Source organism: Sturnira hondurensis, unplaced genomic scaffold (assembly GCF_014824575.4).
Source record: "Sturnira hondurensis isolate 20B ecotype Veracruz unplaced genomic scaffold, ASM1482457v3 Scaffold0008860, whole genome shotgun sequence".
Taxonomy (NCBI): Eukaryota; Metazoa; Chordata; class Mammalia; order Chiroptera; family Phyllostomidae; genus Sturnira; species Sturnira hondurensis.
The window spans coordinates 2,657,830-2,679,196 of NW_028081491.1; the positions used below are offsets into that span (position 1 = coordinate 2,657,830).

Below are 21,367 nucleotides of genomic sequence, written 5' to 3' on the forward strand. Positions count from 1 at the left end.
AGTTTCATTTTTTTGCATGTATCTGTCCAGTTCTCCCAACACCATTTGTTGAAGAGGCTATTATTAGTCCATTTTATGTTGCTGCCCCCTTTGTCAAATATTAATTGGCCATAGAGATATGTATATATATTTTTACTCAGTCAAATTGTAGTAACTTTTTACTCTTGATTTATGTATTTATTGTGGATAGGTACCAAATACTGTAGAGCATACCCTACCTGCAGTAGCAATGGTCTATAGAACAACATCCACACTCCTTACTCTCAAGTTCAATCCTTCTGTAGTCTCCAGGTTTGCTGACTGTTCTTCTCACATTGAAGCTCTCTATGTTGTAAGCCTGTGGTTTACTCACTGTCCCTTATACTCACCTTCCACTTTTTCATGTCAGTTCACATTCCCCCTGGCCCCAGAATGTTCCATTCTGTCTACCAAGCCTCCATACCTATCTACATCCTAACAACAATAGCAGCAGCAGCTTTAGGTTGAACATCTACTAATTCCCAGGCTTTTATGATTTCATTGACTCTGTGTAATAGGTAAAGTGCTAATGTTTGTAATTATTTACATCTTTTATAAACCAGAGCAGATCTAGTGGTATCTCTATAATAATCATTCGCTAAGGAAGAGTCATCTATCTGGGACAAAGTCCAACACTGGATTTTTTGCTGGAATCAGGGGAGAAAGCTAAGCTGGTAGAATACAGGTCTGAAAGTGCCTGTGGCCATGCACGCTACTTCAAGGGAAGAGATATCTGAGAGTGATGCCACCAAGAAAGGAAAGCAGGCAGTGTGGAGACAGACCCCTGCCTTTTGCTCCAGTTCTCGTCTTTGCTTGTTGTTGTGGATACTATGCTGTGCCACCCAGTTCCTCTTTGAAAACAAATAACTTGTTGTCCAGCTCCTGGGACTATTGCCTTGCAGAAGAGAGCCATGCCCCTTCCATGCCCCCTCTTCCAAGCCATGCCCCCTCTTGCATGCCATGCCCCTTCCCAAAGCAGTCTGTAAGCAGTGACATGTTGGCATGGGGATATAGGTCCTGGCCCCCTTACCCTGACACAAGACAACCCTGAAACGTTATCCCAGCTTTAGAGATCCCAAAAGGGCTGGCCGAGCCCCTTGTTGTCACTGCATCATAGCTCAACGTCCCCCTCTGTCCCATCCTGCTGCTGCAAAAATCAGCCTGTTCCTAGTGTTATCAGCAGGGGTAAGAAAAGAAAGCTAATTTTTCAGATGGGAGAATGGACCATGTGACATGGTGTGGAGCAAATGCAGAAGAAGAGAGAATCATGGAAACAGAGCAGGGTGTAGGAAAGGGCTGCAAAAAGTCAATGGGTCCAAAGCAGGAGGGGACGAACTTCAAAACCTTGCCATATGAGCAACAGTTGAAGGAACTGAAAATACTTAGCGAAGAAGTAAAGATTTATGAAGAATATGACATCAGCCTTCACATACAGCATCCGGCACAAATAACACCCCTGTTTTATTACAAAATCTCTTGTTACAAAATCTTTTATTACAAAATCATTACCATGTAATTCTGTAACACAACAATTTCACACTCAAGCACAGCATTTGACATTTTAGGTGAAATGTTCAAATTAAAACTATAAATTATTACACCCATGTTATTACCCTACCGACCACACTCAAGCAGGTGTTACTTCTGCCAGCCCCTGTATTTCACAAGCGATCAAGTAGAAGATGGATGAAACTCATTCTCCTGGGTCTCCCATCTTTTTCATTGACCTCCTACAATGCATTTTTACACATTTAGCTCAGGATATATCACTCTCCGGCCTAATACCCTCCAATGCCTTCTCACCACACTAGGATGAGGACCCTAGTGTCTTGCTATGATCTAGGGAGCTCTTTCATAATCTGGCCCTTGCCTTCCTTCCCAACTCCATCTCCTGTGTGTCTTCCTTCACCCACCCTTCTAGCCACACTGGCCATCTTTTTGCTGTTCCTTGAATATATAGCCCACCTGTACCTCAGAGCCTTTGCACCTGCTGCTTTCTTTGTTTTATTTTTCCCCCTATATGTTCTATGAGCTGTTTGTTTCCCCCATTCCTTCTGTTGCTCAGTCTTAAATCAAAGGTTATTTCCTAAGAACTCTCCCCCTGATTATTTTCTGCCTCAATGCCATTTTGTGTTCTTGGTAGCACTCTTTGCTCCCTGAAATGGTTTTGTATTTCTCTTCATTATGTGATTCTGTTTCTTGATTATGTCTTTCACAAAGAATGTAGGCCTCACATGAACAGAGATGTATCTATCCCATTCACCACCACAACCTCAGCATGTGCTATGGTTTTGGCACATAGGAGGGGGTCAATAACTAATTGTTGAGAGGAAGAATGAATGAGCACAAGCTTAAGAAGTAGCTCTAGAGCTAATGGTTGGACAATTCATAGAGCAGATTTTTTAAGCTGTAGCCTGCAGGCTCACAGCCTTGCCATGGAGACAACTGCCACTTAGCAGTGGACCTATAGGCCAGTGGGAATGTGGGGTTTGGAATCAGACAGACCAGGCTTTAAGTCTTGGCTCTGCCATTTCCTGGCTGGCCACAGGCCTTGAATGAGCCCTTTAGCCTTCAATAACCTCAGTGCCCTTATCTGTAAAGGCAGGAATATGAGTACAAGCTACCTCATGGATTCTAGGTTGATTAAAGCAAGCACTGGACATATAAGAAGTACTAAATAGGTGTTTGCTTTACAGCTTGGAGCTTTAATTTCCACTACTCCAGAGATTATAGGTCTTGTTTCCATTGCCAGCATGAGGCCTCTCTGGCCACAGAGGTTGGGACTAACCTAAGGAAGGGCTGTTACAAACCCTCTTTTGAGTAGCCTCTTGGCATTTCTTTTCCTGTTGCACTCATTAACTGCCATCCTGGGGAAAAATAAGCCGAAGTGCCCTGGGTTCAGGGAGTGGGTGTTGTGGGGGCTGGACGTGAGTGATCATTCTGACTGTTACTTCTCAACTTACTGCCTCTGACACAACCCACAGCTGACCTCCTGGGGTTGGAGCCCATGAGGAAATGGGTGATCACTGTTACTTTGCAGGATTTAAAGCAGTCACAAAATTGATAATATCACACGCAATACTTATATCTGCAGAATTGTGTGAGGTGGAGTGAGTTTGTGATGAGAGAGGAAGAGAAATCATTGAAGCTGGTGAGGAGCAGCTGTGCAATGGGGTGGGGGGAGGCAGGAGGGAGAGTCCCACGTGTGGAACACCTTCCTCAGTGCCTGGCTAACTCTCAGGTAGTGGGGTTATGCATCTTGACCCTGAAAAGTGCTAGTCACAGCCATCCCACAAGATGTAGGGGACATGATTGCACAACAGGTAGATACAGTCAGACGCTATCCATTCCCATGTCCTTTTCTGATGAAAAGGGAACTTGCTTTCTTCTGTTCAGATGAAAATAATAGTTGACACTATCCATTTAATAATGGAAACTCTTACACAACATGAGTTTACTGCAGGATGGGCATGGCTCTTAAACACTTTACTTACATTGCCTATATAATCTCATGACTTAGCTACAATTTTTAGCACAAATTCATAGGTAATTGAAATGTTACTCAGCAAGGTTGGTAACTTGCATAAATTTACACAACTACTAAAGGGCAAGGCCAGGACTCCAATCCAGACCTTTTAGGACACTTGACCACCATGAGAAGTGGCTTATTCTTAAGGTGATGGTTGCCTTGCAGGTGGTGGGCTCCACATCCCTGTGGGTGGCAGACAACAATCGATGAGCTAGACAGAGATCTCTTCCATTTTTTAGTGTGTTCTCCGTGTCTGGCTCAGAGGCGAGCACTCTGCAACGTCATTTCACATCATGTTCATGCCACCCCTGCCACCTAGAACAATCATCTCATTTTACAGACAAACAAAACCAGAATTAGAGAGACTGCATAATGGCTCAGGTCTTCAGGCTGGTGAGGGCTAAGCTGGGAATCCAGCAGACCTTCCCAATCCAAATCTTGAGCTCTCGCCCTCTTACCAAGGGTAGTTTCCAAGGGATTAAACTTCAGGAGGGCTGAGTTGGACTAGTCAACTGGCTGATACGAGATCCCAAGGGACTAAACATCTGACACATAAAGGCCTAAACTCTTGAACAGAGCTGCTACAACTAGTCACTAGGCCAAAAATACTAGTCATCACCTTCCAAAGTTTACATTTAGGGAAATATTTCTCTCCCAAGTCTACTTCCTATGCCATCACTCTGCAGTGTTTCCCTTGAAAAACTGCCCAAGGAGCAAAGAGTTAAGCAGGTCCTTGAATTATCTGCTTTCCCTGTGGTGGTATCAATGCCCTCTTGGGCTACAAAGCAATAGTAACCTTCTTTCCTGTTGGTACCACTATCTGCCCTCATCCAAGGTTCCCATCTGACCACCTAATCCAGCATCAGTACACCAACCAGGTCTCTGCCATCGACCCCAGGGGTCAGTTTTCAGGTCTGTCTTGCTGGTCTTGTCTGCAGCATTTGGCACAAAGATCAGCCCTGCCCCTTATTCACATTATTACTTGGCCCCTGAATGCTATACCTCTTGGCTTTCAGCTGACTCCTCCCTTCCTTGGCAATTTGTTCCATCCAGTCTCATGGCTCCAACCATTGTTCATCAGTGAGGTTTTCCAATTTATATTTCCAGTTTGGACTTCTCTGATTTTGGACTCACAAATCTGACTGTCTACTTGCTATTCCCTTGGATATCTAATAGGCATTACAAACTTAATGTATCCCATAGTTCATCCCTAATCTTCAACTCTGCCCCTAACATACTCCCCTCTAAGTCTTCCTAGATGAGGGCCACTCTACCTTTCCAGGTGCTCAGGCTCCAACCGTTAGTATGATCCTGAACTGTCCTTTCCCACCTCTCATCTGTCAACAAATCTCTCTGTTCTATCTTCAAGCCAGAATCCAGCAAATGCTTACCATTTTCCCTACTATCTCCCTGGATTACCATTGTTCAGCAACCTCAAGAGCATCTGCCTTCTCTCTTTGGTCTGATTTAAGACAGAAGCCAGAGTATGAAGACAAGGGGCAGATCTCTTCTATCGCAGACTCTGCAGTGGTTTCCTCCCAGTGGAAGTCAAGCATCACTGGGCCCTCCGGGCCTCACCCCTACTGCCTCCTTTTCCCCCAGGCACCCTATCTCTTCTACTTCATCTCCTGGCCAACTCTGCTCCATCTCCACTGGTCTCCAGGCCACTCCTCAGACATGCCACACACATTTTCACTGCAGGGCCTGTGGACATCACAGCTTTTCTCTCTGTGGGAAACACTTCCCATCTCCACTGGCTCCTGCCTCACATTCTTCAGCTCTTTGCTCAAATGTCACTTTCTCAGTGAAGTGTTCCCTGACTCCTCTATTTAATACTTCCCTAACATTCCCTATTTCATTTTTCTTTATAGCACTTATGTTTTACCTAACATTTTAACCTATGATTTGTTTAATTTTTCTTGTCTCTCTGTTAAAATGTAAGGTCAAAGTAGGCAGTTACCAGTTTTGTTCAGGCTCTATCCCTAGTGCCAGTGCCTGGTATGCAGTAGGTGCTCAAAAATGTTGTTTCATGGATCAGTGTATGAACTGCCTTAGGACAGCATCATTGTGGCTACGAAGTGTGGGTCAGGATGTCGGCTACCGAGCCTCTGGCTTCAGTGTATCTTGGAGACACTTTCCAGTATCTATTACTGTTTTCTCTGCAAAACACAGGTAGTGGAAACTAAAGTCCCCCAAAGCTCCAGAGCTGTAGGAATCTTTAGAAGAAGAGGACTGAACTAAGGACCCAAACATGGATCTTCACCCATGTGAAGGACAGCTTGAATCCTCTTCTCCTGAGATTTGCCAGATGAACCATTGGCAGGACAAGCAAGGGTGGACAGAGGGTGGGGAGCAGGGACAACGTAGGGGAGGGAACCTAAGCAGTCTGAGCCACTGGAGTGACCAGCTCTGCTACACTGAGCACTTTACATAACCCTCTGAACTTCCGTTTTATGGCAGGTCCGTGCAGGGACTGAAAGTGATAGTGCAGGTGGCTCAGAGGAACGCTCCACAATGCCATTGGCCGCCCTTAGGCGGGAGTCTGGTGGAGCAAGAGGAGGAAGTGGAGGTGGTTGCGGAGGCAGAGGTGGGTGGGGATAGCAGAGCAAATGGGGGAAGGGAAATGAGACCAGGATCTCTGTGGGGCGGGGTGGGGGCGGGTGGGAATGGAGAGGGCTGTGCACCAGTTGCGGCGGGGCGGGCGCGGAGGTGTTCCCGGGGAGGGACGCTGACCCAGCACCTTTAGGCGTCCCCAGGGCTCAAATAAGACGGGGAGAGCTGTCTAGGGCTAGTTACACTCAGATCCGTGCTGACACTCAGCGGCCGCATTTCCGCCGTGTACCACCGCGTCCTCGCCAGCCAGCCTCGGTCTCCTACAGCGCAGCAACCCAGCCCCAGCATGACCGACCAGACGGCCTTCGAGACGAATATCGTCACCCTGACCCGCTTTGTCATGGAGGAGGGCAGGAAGGCCCGTGGCACGGGCGAGATGACCCAGCTGCTCAACTCGCTCTGCACCGCGGTCAAAGCCATCTCCACAGCTGTGCGCAAGGCGGGCCTTGCGAACCTGTGAGTCAGACCTCAGGCCGCTGGGCCGCATCCTGTCTGTCTGTCCAGCTGGGGATGTGCCCGACAGTCTGATGTCTGGTCCTCAGGTCCTCCTGCTGTCAGTCTGTCTGTCTGTCCTCTCCTCTCCAGAGGTTTGTACTTGAGCCCCGCTCCCCCTCTCTTGATCTTAGAGGCGCCCACCTGGGGGCCTGTCACCCCATCCACACCTGCCTTCATCCTACATCCATCCCTTTCACGGGGGCTGAGCAGCCTATCTTGCTTGGCACCACTGTCAGCTTCCTTTAAAAAAATTATTTATTTATTTATCTTTAGAGGGGAAGGGAAGGAGAGAAGGAGAGAAATATCAATGTATGGTTGCCTCCCGTGAGTCCCCTGCTGGGAACTGGCCTGCATCTCAGGCATGTGCCCTGACTGGGAATCAAACCACGATTGTGTGGTTCGCAGGCCCGCGCTCAATCCACTGAGCTACACCAGCCAGGGCTGTCAGCTTCCTTTTGGTGAAAACGGGTGGCTGCTGGGCACCTGGCCTGCTGGCCATACCCATCCTAGCTTCATACAGGTACTTTCTTTTCCCTTTCTCTTCTTTGATCTCCTTCACTGCTATGCAAGTCGGATTCGAATCCAGTATCTCCTTAAGCCTAAACAAGCGCTGTTAGGAGCCACCACGGAAGCCCCAGGCAGGCTGAGAGGAAGCCTGCAGCCCAGAGCTCTCTGGAGCAGCAGTGCTGCGTGCAGCTGGGGAAGTAGGCCCTACTAGGGCCTGAGAGTCTGCATTTCTAGGAAATTCTTAGGTGGTGATTGTGTTACCACGTTGTTGATCTGCAGATGACTTTGTGTATAGCAAAGGAATCACAGAACATGGGAATTCAAAGGGCACCTTCTTGTGAGGCTTCTCTAAGTTACACAAATACTGTTTGTTTTATTCTGGTGTGCACGATTATTTTATATTTATCTGGTCCTCGCTTAGCTGAAGAGTACATGGGTTTTCAGATCGCCCCCACTCCTCCCTAACATTTCATACACTCAGGTACAGTATAAAATTTGTGTCTGATGTTCAGAGATGATCTGAGAAAGTATAACCCCTGCAACCTGGCTTCCTTTTCTGGTGAAGTGTTTGGCTCTGGTCCCCCAACATGGATTGCTGGCTCTTAAGAAAGGAGTGTATGGGCACCCTTATTTTCAGATGTCAAGCAGGGATAGGTCTGGCTGGGAGAGGGACTGGAGCAGGTATGTTAGGAAGATCCTCTTAATAATACATTTGAAAGAAAACATACTCAGTTAAAATCTCACTTCAAATTTGATTTTCAAAAAGTAGAGGTGATCTCATAGATTGACCTGTCTTTGAGAACAAGGGGCCTTTAAAAAAAAGAGTACCTGTCATTTCCTACATTATGTTAAAAGTATGTCTATACCTTCCACACCCCCAAAGAAACTTGGAAATGCAAGATCTGCTTTGAGTTGTATATTTTATGCATTTTCAGAAACCTCAAATAGTGGGACCTGGACACAGGGTACTCATTTTGGCTGTATGAAATATGTACATATTTTTAGACCAAATAGTGGTGAATACCAAGTTTAAAAATGTTGTTATCATTATAAACTACTTAATAAGAGTCACTAACTGACAAAAATTCAAACCACTCAAAAGAACCACCAAGGGAAAGGTGAAACCCACCTCTATCCATTCTCTGTGGTGTCCTCCACTAATAATTTACTGGTTATTTTCTCAGATACTTATCTATGCTCATATAAGTTTACAGATGGATATAATTACATGTGTCTATATGTAAGTAGCAAACAAAATGGGATCACAGCATATTCTTCCGTAGTTTGCTTTCATCATTCAACAATATCTAATGGCCATCCTTCAATGGCAAGACATAAATCCACCTCCTTTGTTTTAACTGTTGCCTAGTGTTCCATTGCATGGGTACACAAACAAGTTGTTTTATTCTCCCCCTGTGTTAGCACATGTCACAGGTGTTGTATTCACGGAACATGGATGGATGCTGGTCGTGTGGGCCGTTGATGGGGAGGACCAGAACTGAGAAGAGTTTGCTGTCTCAGTACGACATGCAGTCAGGGAAGCAGCAGCTAGACAAGATCTCAAGTCAGGGCTCCAAATTATATTCATTACTGGCTTTGATGTCCTGGATGAAAAGGCTAGCCGGCCTGTAGATAGCTTGTTAGTGTGAAGACCTGGCCTAGAAGGATGTGCGTCCAGAATGACAGGATGATTGCTGGTTTGCAGGAACCTCTCGGGAACCAGTTTTTGGAGCTCAGCCATGATGTCTCATCAGGGAGACTTCAGAAGTTTCAGCAAAGAGCCCACTGGGGTACTTGTTCTCTCTGTCAATCAACAGTTGATCTTTATCTACTTTCCTTGCTCTTAATAAGATATTCATAGATTTATAGAGTTTTTAAGCTGAAAGCCTTGGAAGTCACGTGGTCCCACCCCTCTTTGTACAGACGAGGATCCCAAGGCCAAGGAAGACAAGGTGACCTGGCCTTTGGCCCAGGTTGGGCTCTTTTCACCAAACCACACATCTGTTTTTTAGAGATCAGTTAAAGCTGACCCATCTCTAAATCTCATCTATTCATTACATTTTTGACGTGAGTTAAGATTAGCATTGCAAGAAGCCATTGCCTTAGCGTCATCCTGCACTTAAAGCCTATGCTCTCTGCTTGTGGCCTCCACCCACTCTCAGCAGAGATGAGGGGCAACCAGTCTTTTGTTTTCTCATGAGACCAGTCAGCAGTCTGCAGGGGGACCCAGTGAGTTCATGGTTCAAATTCCAGTGTTCCCCCCACTTCTCTGTCTCCAATCCTTTGGACAAAAGTAGTCCTCCTGTGGCTTAGGCTTTTGCTTTAGTCATGTTCAGTTGACTTCCCTTTGTGCATGTTTCCAAATCACTGTTTGAAGAATTCACTGATTCTGTGCAATTCAATAAAATGTTATTGAACACCCACAATATACAAAGCTCCAAAAGAGCCTGAGAGATGAGAATGACACAGAACTTAATCTGCAGGAAAAATACAAGTATAGAATTAGTTATAAAACAGTAGAGATTCTGAAAGATGCTTTCAAAGAGGTGCCAAAGACGTGATGTGGATGCAATGGATCCTGGAGCGTCAGGTGGGCATCTCTCACTGGCAGGACCGGATGGTCCTAAGGCCTGAGGGCTGGGGAGCATTTCAGGCTGGACCATTGTATGAGGAAAGGTACTAGGCGGAAAAATGTTTCTGGAAACGTTGCTCATTCAGTTTGACTGAAGCATGGTGTACATGTGGTGGGGTGTTTGTGGATGTCTCATTGTGGATGCATTGGGGAACACCAAATGGCAAGGGTAAATGCTTTATATTCTGTGGGTGTGCAAAGGGGAAAGAGTGAAGGTCTCTGAGTAGGGCAGTGCCAAGATTACAGATCAGTCTGGGGAAGATACGGCTAGAAGTATAACGCTTGACAAGGGAAAGCTAAGACACAGGGAAAAGCAGATGATGGGGATTCTGCATGTGGAACAGTCACAGGAAAACCAGTCTGTCCTTGAATGGGGTGGTGGGGGGAGATAAGCGGGATGGGGAGAGGTGCTGGCCCAGAAGCCCCATGAACCAGAGCTGGCCTTGCAGGGCCCTCCCCTCTGGGTCTCCTCTTCCCTCATTTCGGAGCTCCCTGAAAAGGGGCAGAGCAAGAAAATTCAACCAGATCTAGAGCATAAGCAGGAGGAAGGGGGGTCCTGGGAGAAGTCTGAGTGTGGACTGGGTGAGCAGGGCAACTTCTCAAAGAGCGGGTCCCAGCAAGTGACAGCAGGGTCCCGCCTTTGAAAACAGAACTAAACAAAAACAAAATTCCAAAGGAAGAGCTGGTTTTTTGAGGCAGGGGAGGCTGAGAAGATGATTCTGACATTTTGGAAACACTGAACTTTAGGTGTTAAAAGGCTACCCAGTTGGAGATGTGGTCCATTCAGTAGTGGGATGAACCAGTTTGGAATTTAGGGATGAAGCGCTGATTAAAGATTTAGCTGCTGGATTTTAGTTCATTCTGCCCTGAGGTAGAAAGAGGAGAAAACCAGGACTAGATGAAGAAGAACAGGAGCATGCACTGCTTAAGAACAAATTTCAAAGAATTATGGAGCTGGGTTCAGATTCCTGGCTCCGCCATTTAATTTTTTGTGAGGATTTGAGCAATTGATGTAACATCTCTGAGACTCAGTTTCCTCACTTGTAAGATGGAGACAAATGTCTTTTTCAACCTCAGAGACTTCTGTGAGGATGAAGTGAGTTCATTAAATGGGTACTAATATCATCATTTTTTCTAGGCTGAAGATTATTATTTTTTTATAAACCAGTATGTTTTTATTTTGCTTCTCATTCCTTAGTAGTTGCCCACATCACATACAGCAGGCATGTATTTCAGGCTAGACCATTATATATTAAAACAATGTTGTCCCTTCAGACAGGTTAGGAAATATCCTCCCATCACGCTCATGAGGTGCCCAGAACAATTGCTTTTGTATACGGGGCCCTCTCTATATAGATGGAAGAAAAAATAAGTAACTTCAGTTCTAATTTTGGAATTGCAGGTCAGTTAATACATGCTTCAGTTTATATTCAAATTTTCAGAGTTTATGGCATTAAACTTTTGGAAACGATCCAATTTATATATATATATTTTGAATTAGCTTCTCCACATTTCCAAAGACTGAACTGTAACTTCCTTTTCACAGCAGAAGCACAGCCAACCACACTCCATCCTATTTGCCCATTTTGGCTGGCATGAACTCAAGTGAAGCCTGGGGATTGTGACCTTTAAAAACTGCTCTGGTTGGGGCCTCTCCAATGTGTTTCTGATCTGACCCTTGGACGTTCCCTGCTGGGTGACCGGTTGGTTGGTCATTTACCTTGAAATCAATTAGTAACAAGTCAGTGTCACCTTGGACTTTAGTGATAAGGATTGAATCCTAGTCTGCCTCCCTTTTTCTTTGGTTGAGTGTTCTGAAAACAAGCTTTTCCACTTATTCCTTTTGTGTACTGTCTGAAGTGCCACCTGCTGGCACGTTGACCTCAGGAGGAAATGACCTGCAGTTAGCAAATCAAGGCAGTTATTGAGAATTGTTCTTCAACTGTGGCCCTGGCTGGGGTCCTTGTGTGTAGGGCTGTGCTTCAGAAATTGTAAATCACAGACTCTATGGCTGGGAAATGGCTCAGTCCATTCCAGAAACCAGATGCCAATTTAAAAACAATGTTAATATTTAATCCAAATTTCAAAGGATAATAAGAACTGGCCAAAATAACCTATTATTCTAAGGAGTTTCCCATCATATGAATTAAAATGACTTACAGTTTTTTTAGATTTTCATTGAAGTTTACAGTACAAGTAAAAGAAGAGATGTATTTTCAAATCAATTTTTGCTCTCCAACTCCAGAAAGAGAACTTCTGTGTCTCTAGGGGTTTAAAGAGGAAGAGCCACAGGGGCTTAAACTTTGAAGGGGTTGCCTCCAGCCCCAACTGACTCGGGCTGCAGTGTCAACTAAATTGAATGAAATGGAAGTGAAATGTTATAAGCATCTCAAATGAAATAATATTTACAGTGAGACTTAAGTCATGCATAAACTTGGAGCACTTTCTTTTGTTGCTGATTACTTGTGACACAGTTCTGCCCTGGCTGTCTTCCCAGGAGTTGCCCATAAAACTGGTTTAGAGGTCTTGGTTTCTGCTCCCCTCATCAATCAGCATTCACTTAATGGGTGCCTGGGGGGCTCCGTGTAGAACAATGGTGGCTGCCATTAGGCTGCTGGGAACCAGGTGCATCACGCAGATCAGCCCTCATTCTTATAAAGCTTGAAAACAGAAACAATCCATCAGGAAGTTGACACACCTGGACACACAATCAGTGAGAAGGAAAGGCCGAATTAGGACCCAGGTCTCAGGTGCTGTGTTCTTGTCAGTACCTGCCTTGCACGGTTGTGTGACTGCCAGGGAGTTAGGGATGGGCAGGGATAAGAGCACTTCTTGCTCACCTGCCAAGCTCTGTTCTAGCCCTTCACCCATATCAAATCGTTTACTGCCCCTGTCTATCTGTATGATATGATGCAGATATATTGGTACTAAATCCCTGTTTCACAGGTGAAGAGCCAAAGGTCAGAGATGTGAAGTGACTTCCCTAGGGTTGCTTAGCCTGTGGTGGGCAGAGCTGGGATTTGGACCCCAGTGGTCTGGAGTGCCAGCTCCTGGAAAAAAGCCCATGACGATGCCTTTCCTTCTGTGATAACTTACATCTAGAAAAAACTTCCTCAGCAGGTCAACTCACTGGCTCAGTCACAACTAAGGCCCCTGTCCCTGCTTGATCGGTAGTGCCCCACTGCTCCAAGCTCCTTTTCTGCATGGGGAGGGGAGGGAGCCAAGCCTCGAGGTTTACCGCGTGCTCAGGTCAACCCATTTCTTCAACGGTTTGACTTGTTTCTCTTTATTGATTGTAGGGCACAGTTGGCCCCCGGAAGACTTTTTGGACACGATTGTGTGATAATTTACACACATCTCTGCAGCCTTATTTGCTGACTGATTCTGGCCTGGAGGAGCTACACATTAGGAACTGATCTGAGAATGAGCCATGAGCGGGGTGGTGTATGAAAGGCACGGCTGAAGTCCCACTGAAGATCATTGGTAGCATCCTCTGTTCACAATGATAAGCATGGAAGCTTTGTCCAAACCAGGACAGCCCTCCTGACCCACCAGGCTCTCCTTGAGTCTGCCTAGGACTCAGCTGAATAATTTTCCAAGCCCTGGGTCAAATGGGCCCAGCAAAAGAGGGAGCTGTGTCACCAGGAACTGAGGCCCATGTCTGCTCTTGTTTCTGTAGGTGGTTACAATGCTCCTCTGAGTGGCCACTGAAATATAAGGTGAAGGCTCTTGTTCATCTATCCTTTTAGGGATGGTGACTGCTCAGAATGCAGACATTTATTGTTTCTAAGGGGGATTCTGAGAACTTGTGGAGAAAATAAACTCCATGTGTTCTTTACCTACTTAGTTCCCTAAGGATATTTCCGGGGGCTTTTTTCCTTTGTCAAAGTCATCAGAAGCTTGATTGCTTCTGACTTTTTACTGACCTGTGAAAACAGGCTACCTTGGGAACAACTTGCTGCCTTCCCAGGCATGTGGGGAGAAGCATGTGCCTAGCCTGACTCATCATGGCTGAGGAGAAATGCAGGGCTGTGTGTGAAAACCTAGTCGCAGATAGCTTTGTGAACTGAGATGCAGTGCAAAGACTTTGTGGTAAAGTATATAAACTCAGATGGTGCTTTGGGAACTCATTTCTCCTGAACCCTGTTTCTGCCTTAGAGTCACCCTCCTGTGCTTTCACGGAGGCTTTCCTAATACCAGGTTTTACCAGGGGAACTCTCCGCAGGAGATGTCCTAGAAAAATAATCACGTGCCTGAATTTTGAATTGGAGTGGTCCAGAATAGTCAATCTCCATGTTGCTTAATGTTATTCTTTACAAGGAACTGGAGGGTGATTAAAGAAGATTCATTCTGCTTAAAACAAAGGAGGGACCCTCAATTTTGGGGGAAGTTAAAGAGAAGGCAGGGAGGAGTAGCCACCTAACCCTGAAAGGAGGCGGAGCCTGAGAAGTGGCCTTTTATCTGTGATGGGTCATTTCAATGCGAGGTGTAGTGAGTGTTCCCACAGTGCTCACCCTGCAGCATTTTATGTGGCCTCACCCAACTCCCATCATAAACAGGTGGTGCCACTTTCTGTGACCCAAGGGCAGGAGCCACCTTAGAGTCCTGGAGCAGCATTGAGCAGTCCAGCTGGTAGTCTTGGCTAGACAAGTCAGCTTTCTGAACACGGCCTGTGACCCCTCATAGCTCACATCCACAGCATGATCTGGGGCTATAGAACTTGCTTCTCACTTCTGTCAGGCCAGCTGCTCAGTGTGCAAACTCAGAAAATGCAATCAGTCTTGGACATCAAGAACTTTGCCACTTTCATTCACTTCCCCTGAACAAATGATGGGGATTCTGCCTGTGGATCAGTCACTGAAAAACTGGTCTGTCCTTGAATTGGGTGACAGGGGCGGGAGGTGAGTCTAGGGCATTGGGAGAGGTGCTGGCTCAGGAGCCCCACAAACCAGAGCTGGCCTTGCTGGGCTCTCCCCCCTGGGTCTCTTCTTCCCACATTTCAGAGCTCCATGAATCCATGGGGAAAAGACCCCGAGGTTTGAAAAGTTATGTGAATGTGCACAGTGTAAACTCTCCCATTTGGACATGTGTGAAAAACAAACTCCCTGTTGTTTATAGATACATTTCTGACATGGAGCTGTTCTGTGGAGTCATTACTGGTGGACTTACTTGGGTTCCTTTTGGACATTTTCATACCTTCTCCTTTTTAATAAAAATATTCAAGATATCATTCAGCTTGAATGGCCCCTTTGCAGTGAGGCATTCCTTGACCATCTAATTCCCTCCCCGACCATCCCTAAGCATCTTGTTTCATTTTATCAGAGCACTGGTTGCTATCTGATGGTATCTCGTTCGTTCAAAGGTACTCGTTTCTTGTTTGTCTCACTCAATAGAATAAAAGCTCCATGAGGCCAGTGATGTCATCTGTCTTGTTCTGCACTCTAACCCAAGCAGTCAGGAGAGTTTTGGGGGCACATTGGGTGCCCAATAAATACTTGTGGAATAAATGAACACTTATGCAGCTCCTCAAGGAGCTGACCGGCCCTCTCCCATCTTGCTGAGTGAGATACCCGAGCCAGTGGAGTGTGGGCCGAAGTGTGAAACAGCCCTTTTCCATGCCTTCTTTGTCCCTTAGCCCCAGCCTCTGGGCCTCCCTGGAGCTGTCCCTACAGGCCTGACCCTCTGGGGACTGTGCCAGGGCTGGCACTCCAAGGTGTGGAACAATGTTAGAAGTTGATCTCTCCTGTTCTTGTTCTTTCAGGCACAGTCTCTCCTCTCCTCAGTGAATGCCACTCATTTGGTTCGCAAGTATTTATTGAGGACCCACTATGTTCTGGAAACTGGGACACTAGGGAAAAACATGCCCTCTGCCCTCATCCTTCTGGAAGGAAAGGATAAACAATCATGCCAGCATATAGCACATGAAGCCTTGGGGGTTCCCTGAGACCCCCATTTCTCTACATGCAGATCCTTAATGAGCTCCCTCCAGAGATCAAGGCAGGGACTAACATTAGGGGCCAGGGCTGGGCTAAGCTCTTCTGTAGTTATCTATTGCCTGCAGTCCTCTCACAGCTTCCTGTGGAACTTAATGCTCTCAAGAATAAAGTCAAAAAAAGGGAGGCTCCATGAGGGTGAGGGGCTTGCAGAGCTGTGGACCAACCCAGGTTTCTGCCATCACGTGCATGTTCTTTCCCTCAGCCCTGCTTGTTGTCCTGGATTAGCAGTGACTTTAATTCTGGAAACCTCTAGCTGGGAAGGGGAGGTGATGGGTGCCAGTAGGACCAGTCAGGAAGATGTATTTCAGTTGGTGGGCCCTGCAAAGCCCCTCCAGCACCACCCAGAATTTGGCTGTCTTGTTTCTCCACCAGCGCTGGCCTTAAAGTTGAGGTGAGGAAGAGATTATGTGGGATGAGAATGAAAAGCTCAGAGACAGAGCATCATTCCCTTACCCACCTGGAAGAACAGCATCTCATCCCTCTAGCTTTCCTCATGCTTCTTCTCTTTTCATCATCTTATTTCATGAATAAAAGACCAAGGGATCAATCAGCTTGCAGCTTCAGGCTGTGTCTCTAGGAAACACTGGACAATGGGGTGATGAGATCACCGAGTTACCTCCCTGAGTCAGGCCAGACAAGACACTTGGGTTTGGATGATTTCTGGTGTTGGCTAAGGTTTGTCCAGCCAGAGATATGTAAGTTATGTTTGGAAAAAATGCATTTTTGGAGCTGAAGCAGTGTATGCCATAACAGTCAGTCCCCAGGTGAGTGCTCCCAGAAATCTGATGACTGCAGGTGTGCCTTCGTCACCTGCCCCAAGCCCAGTCATTTTGTGGCATCTTCCATGCCTCTACTCTTTCCATCTCACATCTAATCTCTTCTCTTGTTCTGTACACCCTTCCTTTAGAATCTTTCTCCTCCTTTCAGTGCTCCTATTCAACCTCAGGCTATGACAACTCTTCTCCTCTCTCATTCTAACAAACTAGGCTGCATTTTGGACAAATCACTCAGATTCTTGGAATCCCACAATTACTGGCTTGCTGGTACCTTGAAAATAGAGCAGAAACTCCAGACTTGCTAGCCGCCCCCCCAGCTGTTAGGACCCCTGCCAGTGGCAGTGGGGTGCTACCAAGAGAGCCCTGGCTTGGGAGTCCCAGTGAGCTTTGTACTTGTGCTCTGCTGCTCTGGTTTGGACAATCCCCTTGTTGCCTGGGAGTGAGCTTCCACCCACCTCTGTGAAATGAGGTGGTGGGACCAGTCAGTGTCTTTTCTTTTAGGATGTTTTCAGCTATAAAAACAGACTCCCTTGGCTTCACTCACATCTCAGGATCCCTCTTACCCAGAAGGTTTCCTGGCTTGCTGTGTCTCTCAGCAGATTTATCAAGCATTAACCCTGCATTTGGGGGTAAAACTGATTTTGGCGGGTGGGGTAAAAAAAATCAATCTTTTTGTGTATAAAACACAGATATGTATACATACAGCACATAAACAGTTATACACCATATCTTTAGTATTAAAACTAAAATTTAATGAGGGAGTGTGATTAGGAAAAAATACCTAAAAATCTTCCTTAGAGGCCCTAATGGCAGGGTAGGGGAAGGTTGAGAAACACAGATTCAACCACAAAAGTATGTTGGGTGCCATGACGGGTACTGGGCAGGTCAATGACAATATTTCCTCCCCCCCAACCCCAGGACCCCATCTTCCAAACCATGCATCTATTTTTCTTTCTTCTAAATCTTACTCCATGACACTTTTAGTGAGTTTATACGTGCATTTACATGTTCTGGTGGTCACCACTTATATTTTTGTGGCATTTCTTCCCTCTAGCTATGGAATTGCTGGCTCTACCAATGTGACAGGTGATCAAGTAAAGAAGCTGGATGTCCTCTCGAATGACCTGGTCATTAACGTGTTACAGTCATCCTTTGCAACCTGTGTTCTTGTGTCAGAAGAAAACAAACAAGCCATAATTGTAGAACCTGAGAAAAGGGTAGGTCTGAACTTCTACCATGCAGGGTTTTAATGTAACCATTTTTCTTCCTTGTTGCATAAATTACTCCAATTGTTCAGCCAAACTGCATTCCTAGGAATCACCCTAGATTCCTTCTGAACCATAAGTCATCATTTCCCGGGTTCATCCTGACTATCATATCTCAAACTGTATACTCCTGTATACCCTATCACCACAATTCATGTTTGTCATCTCTCCGGTGGACTCATACATGGGAGGAACTCTTATATACTCACACTCATCTCCATTCCTGACTTTTCAGTGTCATGTTCAAGGCCCTTCAATGTCTGGCCCTCCTTACTTCATCTCCACCCACCAAATTCCCACCCTTCACATCCAACTCTCCTGCCAGTCTACACTGCTTGCAATTCGTATCACTGATTTGTGCATTATGCAGTCTATTTGGAATCCTATTGATCTGATTGATTCTGGAGGGTGAAGATAACTTACATTCTTCTGTGTATTCTAGCATCAGCATAATGCCAAGCCCATTGTGAGGGTTCAATAATAAATTATTGTTGCAAAAGAGAATGGAAAGAGTGTATCCAGCTTTTATAGAATAACAACAGTCATATAGTTAAAAAAACGTTTGAAATTAGAAGTGGAGTTATATGGGCTTACTTACTATCTCTCCCTGTGTGAGAAAAACTGGGGACATGTGGGAGTAGAATTAGAAAAAAGCATTTAGAAGATGAACTGATAGAGGCTGCTGATACCCAGTCTTGACCTTTTGAAGAAGATGGACAGCCACCTCCGATTAACTTGTTTTACATCATTCCTAAAATACTATTACATGTCAGATTCAATGTTCATGTTGTTCTCTATTAGGCTTCTCAAGGTACTTGGCAGTTTTAGGCATGTGGATTGAATTTGTTGTTCAATATTCTCTGTCAGCCCAACTTCTCTGACTACAAAGGGCCTACTAATAATACTCATGTTCCCCTTTTTCAGATGACAGTTTATCGTGCATCAACCAGGGTGATTTGTAAAGGACAAGTGGTCAGGGAATCAGAGAATTATCCTAATTTTATGAAGAAATTTATTTATTTACTTAATGCCACCTCAAGTCATTTAAATTGAACAAATATTGACTATATCCTGTTTGCAAAACACTGAGTTATAGGTGTGAAAAGAAGAAAGTATCCTTACATTTTGGGAGCACACTAATGGAGCAAAAAGCACAGATAAGAATCTGTAACACAAGGATTTAATAAGAATGTATAATAATAATTATACCAACACAGTAATTATCACACCTCTGAGCTCATCTTATGCCCTCTTGGCTTCACCTCTTTCCAGCCCCTTTGGGGGAAACAGTTCTATACTACAATCAGCCTGCTTTGTACAAGGGCAATTAAATAGTGCCTGCCTTGAACCTGTCCCTTTTGCTTCTTGCCTTCAGTGTATTTTTTAAATTATATTTTACTGATTATTTTATTACAGTTATCCCTTTGCACTGCTCCACCCAGCACCCCCACTCCCTCAGTCAATCCCCATATCATTATTCATGTCTGTGGGACATGCATGTAAGTTCTTTGAGTACTTCATTTTCTATACTTTAGTTTATATCACAGTGGCTATTCTATAACTACCAATTTGTACTTCTTTTTTTTTAGATTTTATTTATTTATTTTTAGACAGAGGGGAAGGGAGGGAGAAAGGAAAGGAGAGAAACATCAGTGTGTGATTGCCTCTCGTGCACCCCCTACTGTGGACCTCCCCTGAAACTTAGGCATGTGCCCCAGCTGGGAATCTAACCAGTGACCCTTTGGCTCACAGGCCAGCACTCGGTCCACTGAGCCACACCAGCCAGGGCCAATTTATCCTTCTCAATTCTCTCAACTCTTCACCTATTTCCCCACACTCCTCTCCCATCTGGCAACCATCAAAACTCTCCCCATATCCATGATTCTATTTCTGTATTTATTTGCTTAGTTTGTGTTTTATATTCAATTGTAGATTCATATGTATTTATTGCTATTATATGGTTCATAGTTCTGATCTTTTTCTTAAATAAATCCCTTTAGTATTTCATATAATAATGTCTTGGTGATGATGAATTCCTTTAGTTTTTTTTATTGTCTGGGAAGCACTTTATCTGCCCTTCTATTCTAAATGCTATCCTTGCTGGGTAGAACAATCTTGGCTACAGGCCTCTGCTTTTCATGACTTTGAATATTTCTTGCCAATCCCTTCCAACCTGTAAAGTTCCTTTGGAGAAATCAGCTGATAGTCTTATAGGAACTCCCCTGTAGGTAACTAACTGCTTTTCTCTTGCTGCTTTTAGGATTCTCTCTTTGCCTTAGACATTTGGCATTTTAATTATGATGTGTCTTGGAATGGGCCTCCTTGCACCCACCTTGTTTGCGACTCTCTGTGCTTCCTGAACTTGTATGTCTATTTCCTTCACCAAATTAGGGAAGTTTCCTTTCATTATTTTTTCAAATAGATTACTTTCTTGCTCATTCCGTTCTCATTCTGGCATCCCTGGGATGTGGATGTTGAAGTGCTTGAAGTTATCCCAGAGGCTGCCCTTACACTATCCTAATTGTTTTGGATTCTTTTTTCTTTTTGTTGTTCTGATTGCTTGTTTTTTTGCTTTTTATGTTCCAAATCATTGATTTGATTCTTGGCTACATCTACTGTACTGTTGTTTCCCTGTAAATTGTTCTTTATTTTGATTAGTGTATCCTTCATTTCTGACTGGGTCTCTTTATGCTGCGAGGTCCTCACTAAGTTCCTTGAGCATCCTTAGAACCAGCATTTTGAACTGTGCATCTGATAGATGGCTTATCTCCATTTTGTTTAGTTCTTGCTGGAGTTTTGATCTGTCCTTTCATTTGGGCCATGTTTTCTTGTCTTCTCATTTTAACAGCCTCCTTGTGTTTGTTTCTATGTATTAGGTACAGCTGCTTTGACTCTGTGTCTTGGTAGCCTGGCCTAATTTACTAGATGTCCTATAGGGTCTGATGACACAGCCTCCCCTATCTCCCAAGGTGGGTACTCAAGGCACATCCTCCATATGGGCTGAGTACACCCTCCTCTTGTAGTTGAGCATTGGCTGCTGTTGGAAGATCAATGGGAGGGATATTCCTAGTCCAGTCAGCTACTAGGACTGGCCATGACCACTGACCATCAGTTTCTGCCCTCCATGAAGGATCATTGTGTAAGGGCAAGATGGAGGTGCTCTGACATGGTCTGTACCTGTCCACTGGGTGTGCTGGCCCTGAGGTTTCCCAGGTGGTACAGGCCAAGGGCAGCTCCCTCTTGTTTTTATACCAGCCCCCCTGTATGAGCTATAAAGCAGTCTGTAGATGGCTGCTTCTTGTGCTGGGCTTAGAGGTTCCCAGGTGAAGCCAAGCTGTAAACCTAGTCTGGTTGCTGCTATTGCTGGTCCTTGGACACTTAACAAGTGGTACAGGGGCTGGAGGTTCACTAAGGCCACCTGTTTCTTAATTGAGAGGATTTAGGAAATTATGAAGCATGAGTCCAAACCAGCCATTTATATGGAAAAGCCACTGTTAACAGCTTGGGTAGGTCCGTAAGTTGGGTTGGATGAAGGC

General features: G+C 45.2%; 1 protein-coding gene across 1 annotated transcript in view; it reads left to right on the forward strand.

Annotated features, from left to right (window-relative positions):
• The first annotated feature begins 6,301 nt into the window (after positions 1–6,301).
• Positions 6,302–21,367, forward strand: part of FBP1 (fructose-bisphosphatase 1) — a 33,255-nt gene continuing 18,189 nt past the window's right edge. Inside the window, exons 1-2 of the mRNA XM_037056217.1 lie at positions 6,302–6,616; positions 17,621–17,783. Of these exons, the coding sequence (XP_036912112.1) occupies positions 6,447–6,616; positions 17,621–17,783 (333 nt within the window). The 5' untranslated portion in view covers positions 6,302–6,446. The remainder of the gene's footprint in view (positions 6,617–17,620; positions 17,784–21,367) is intronic.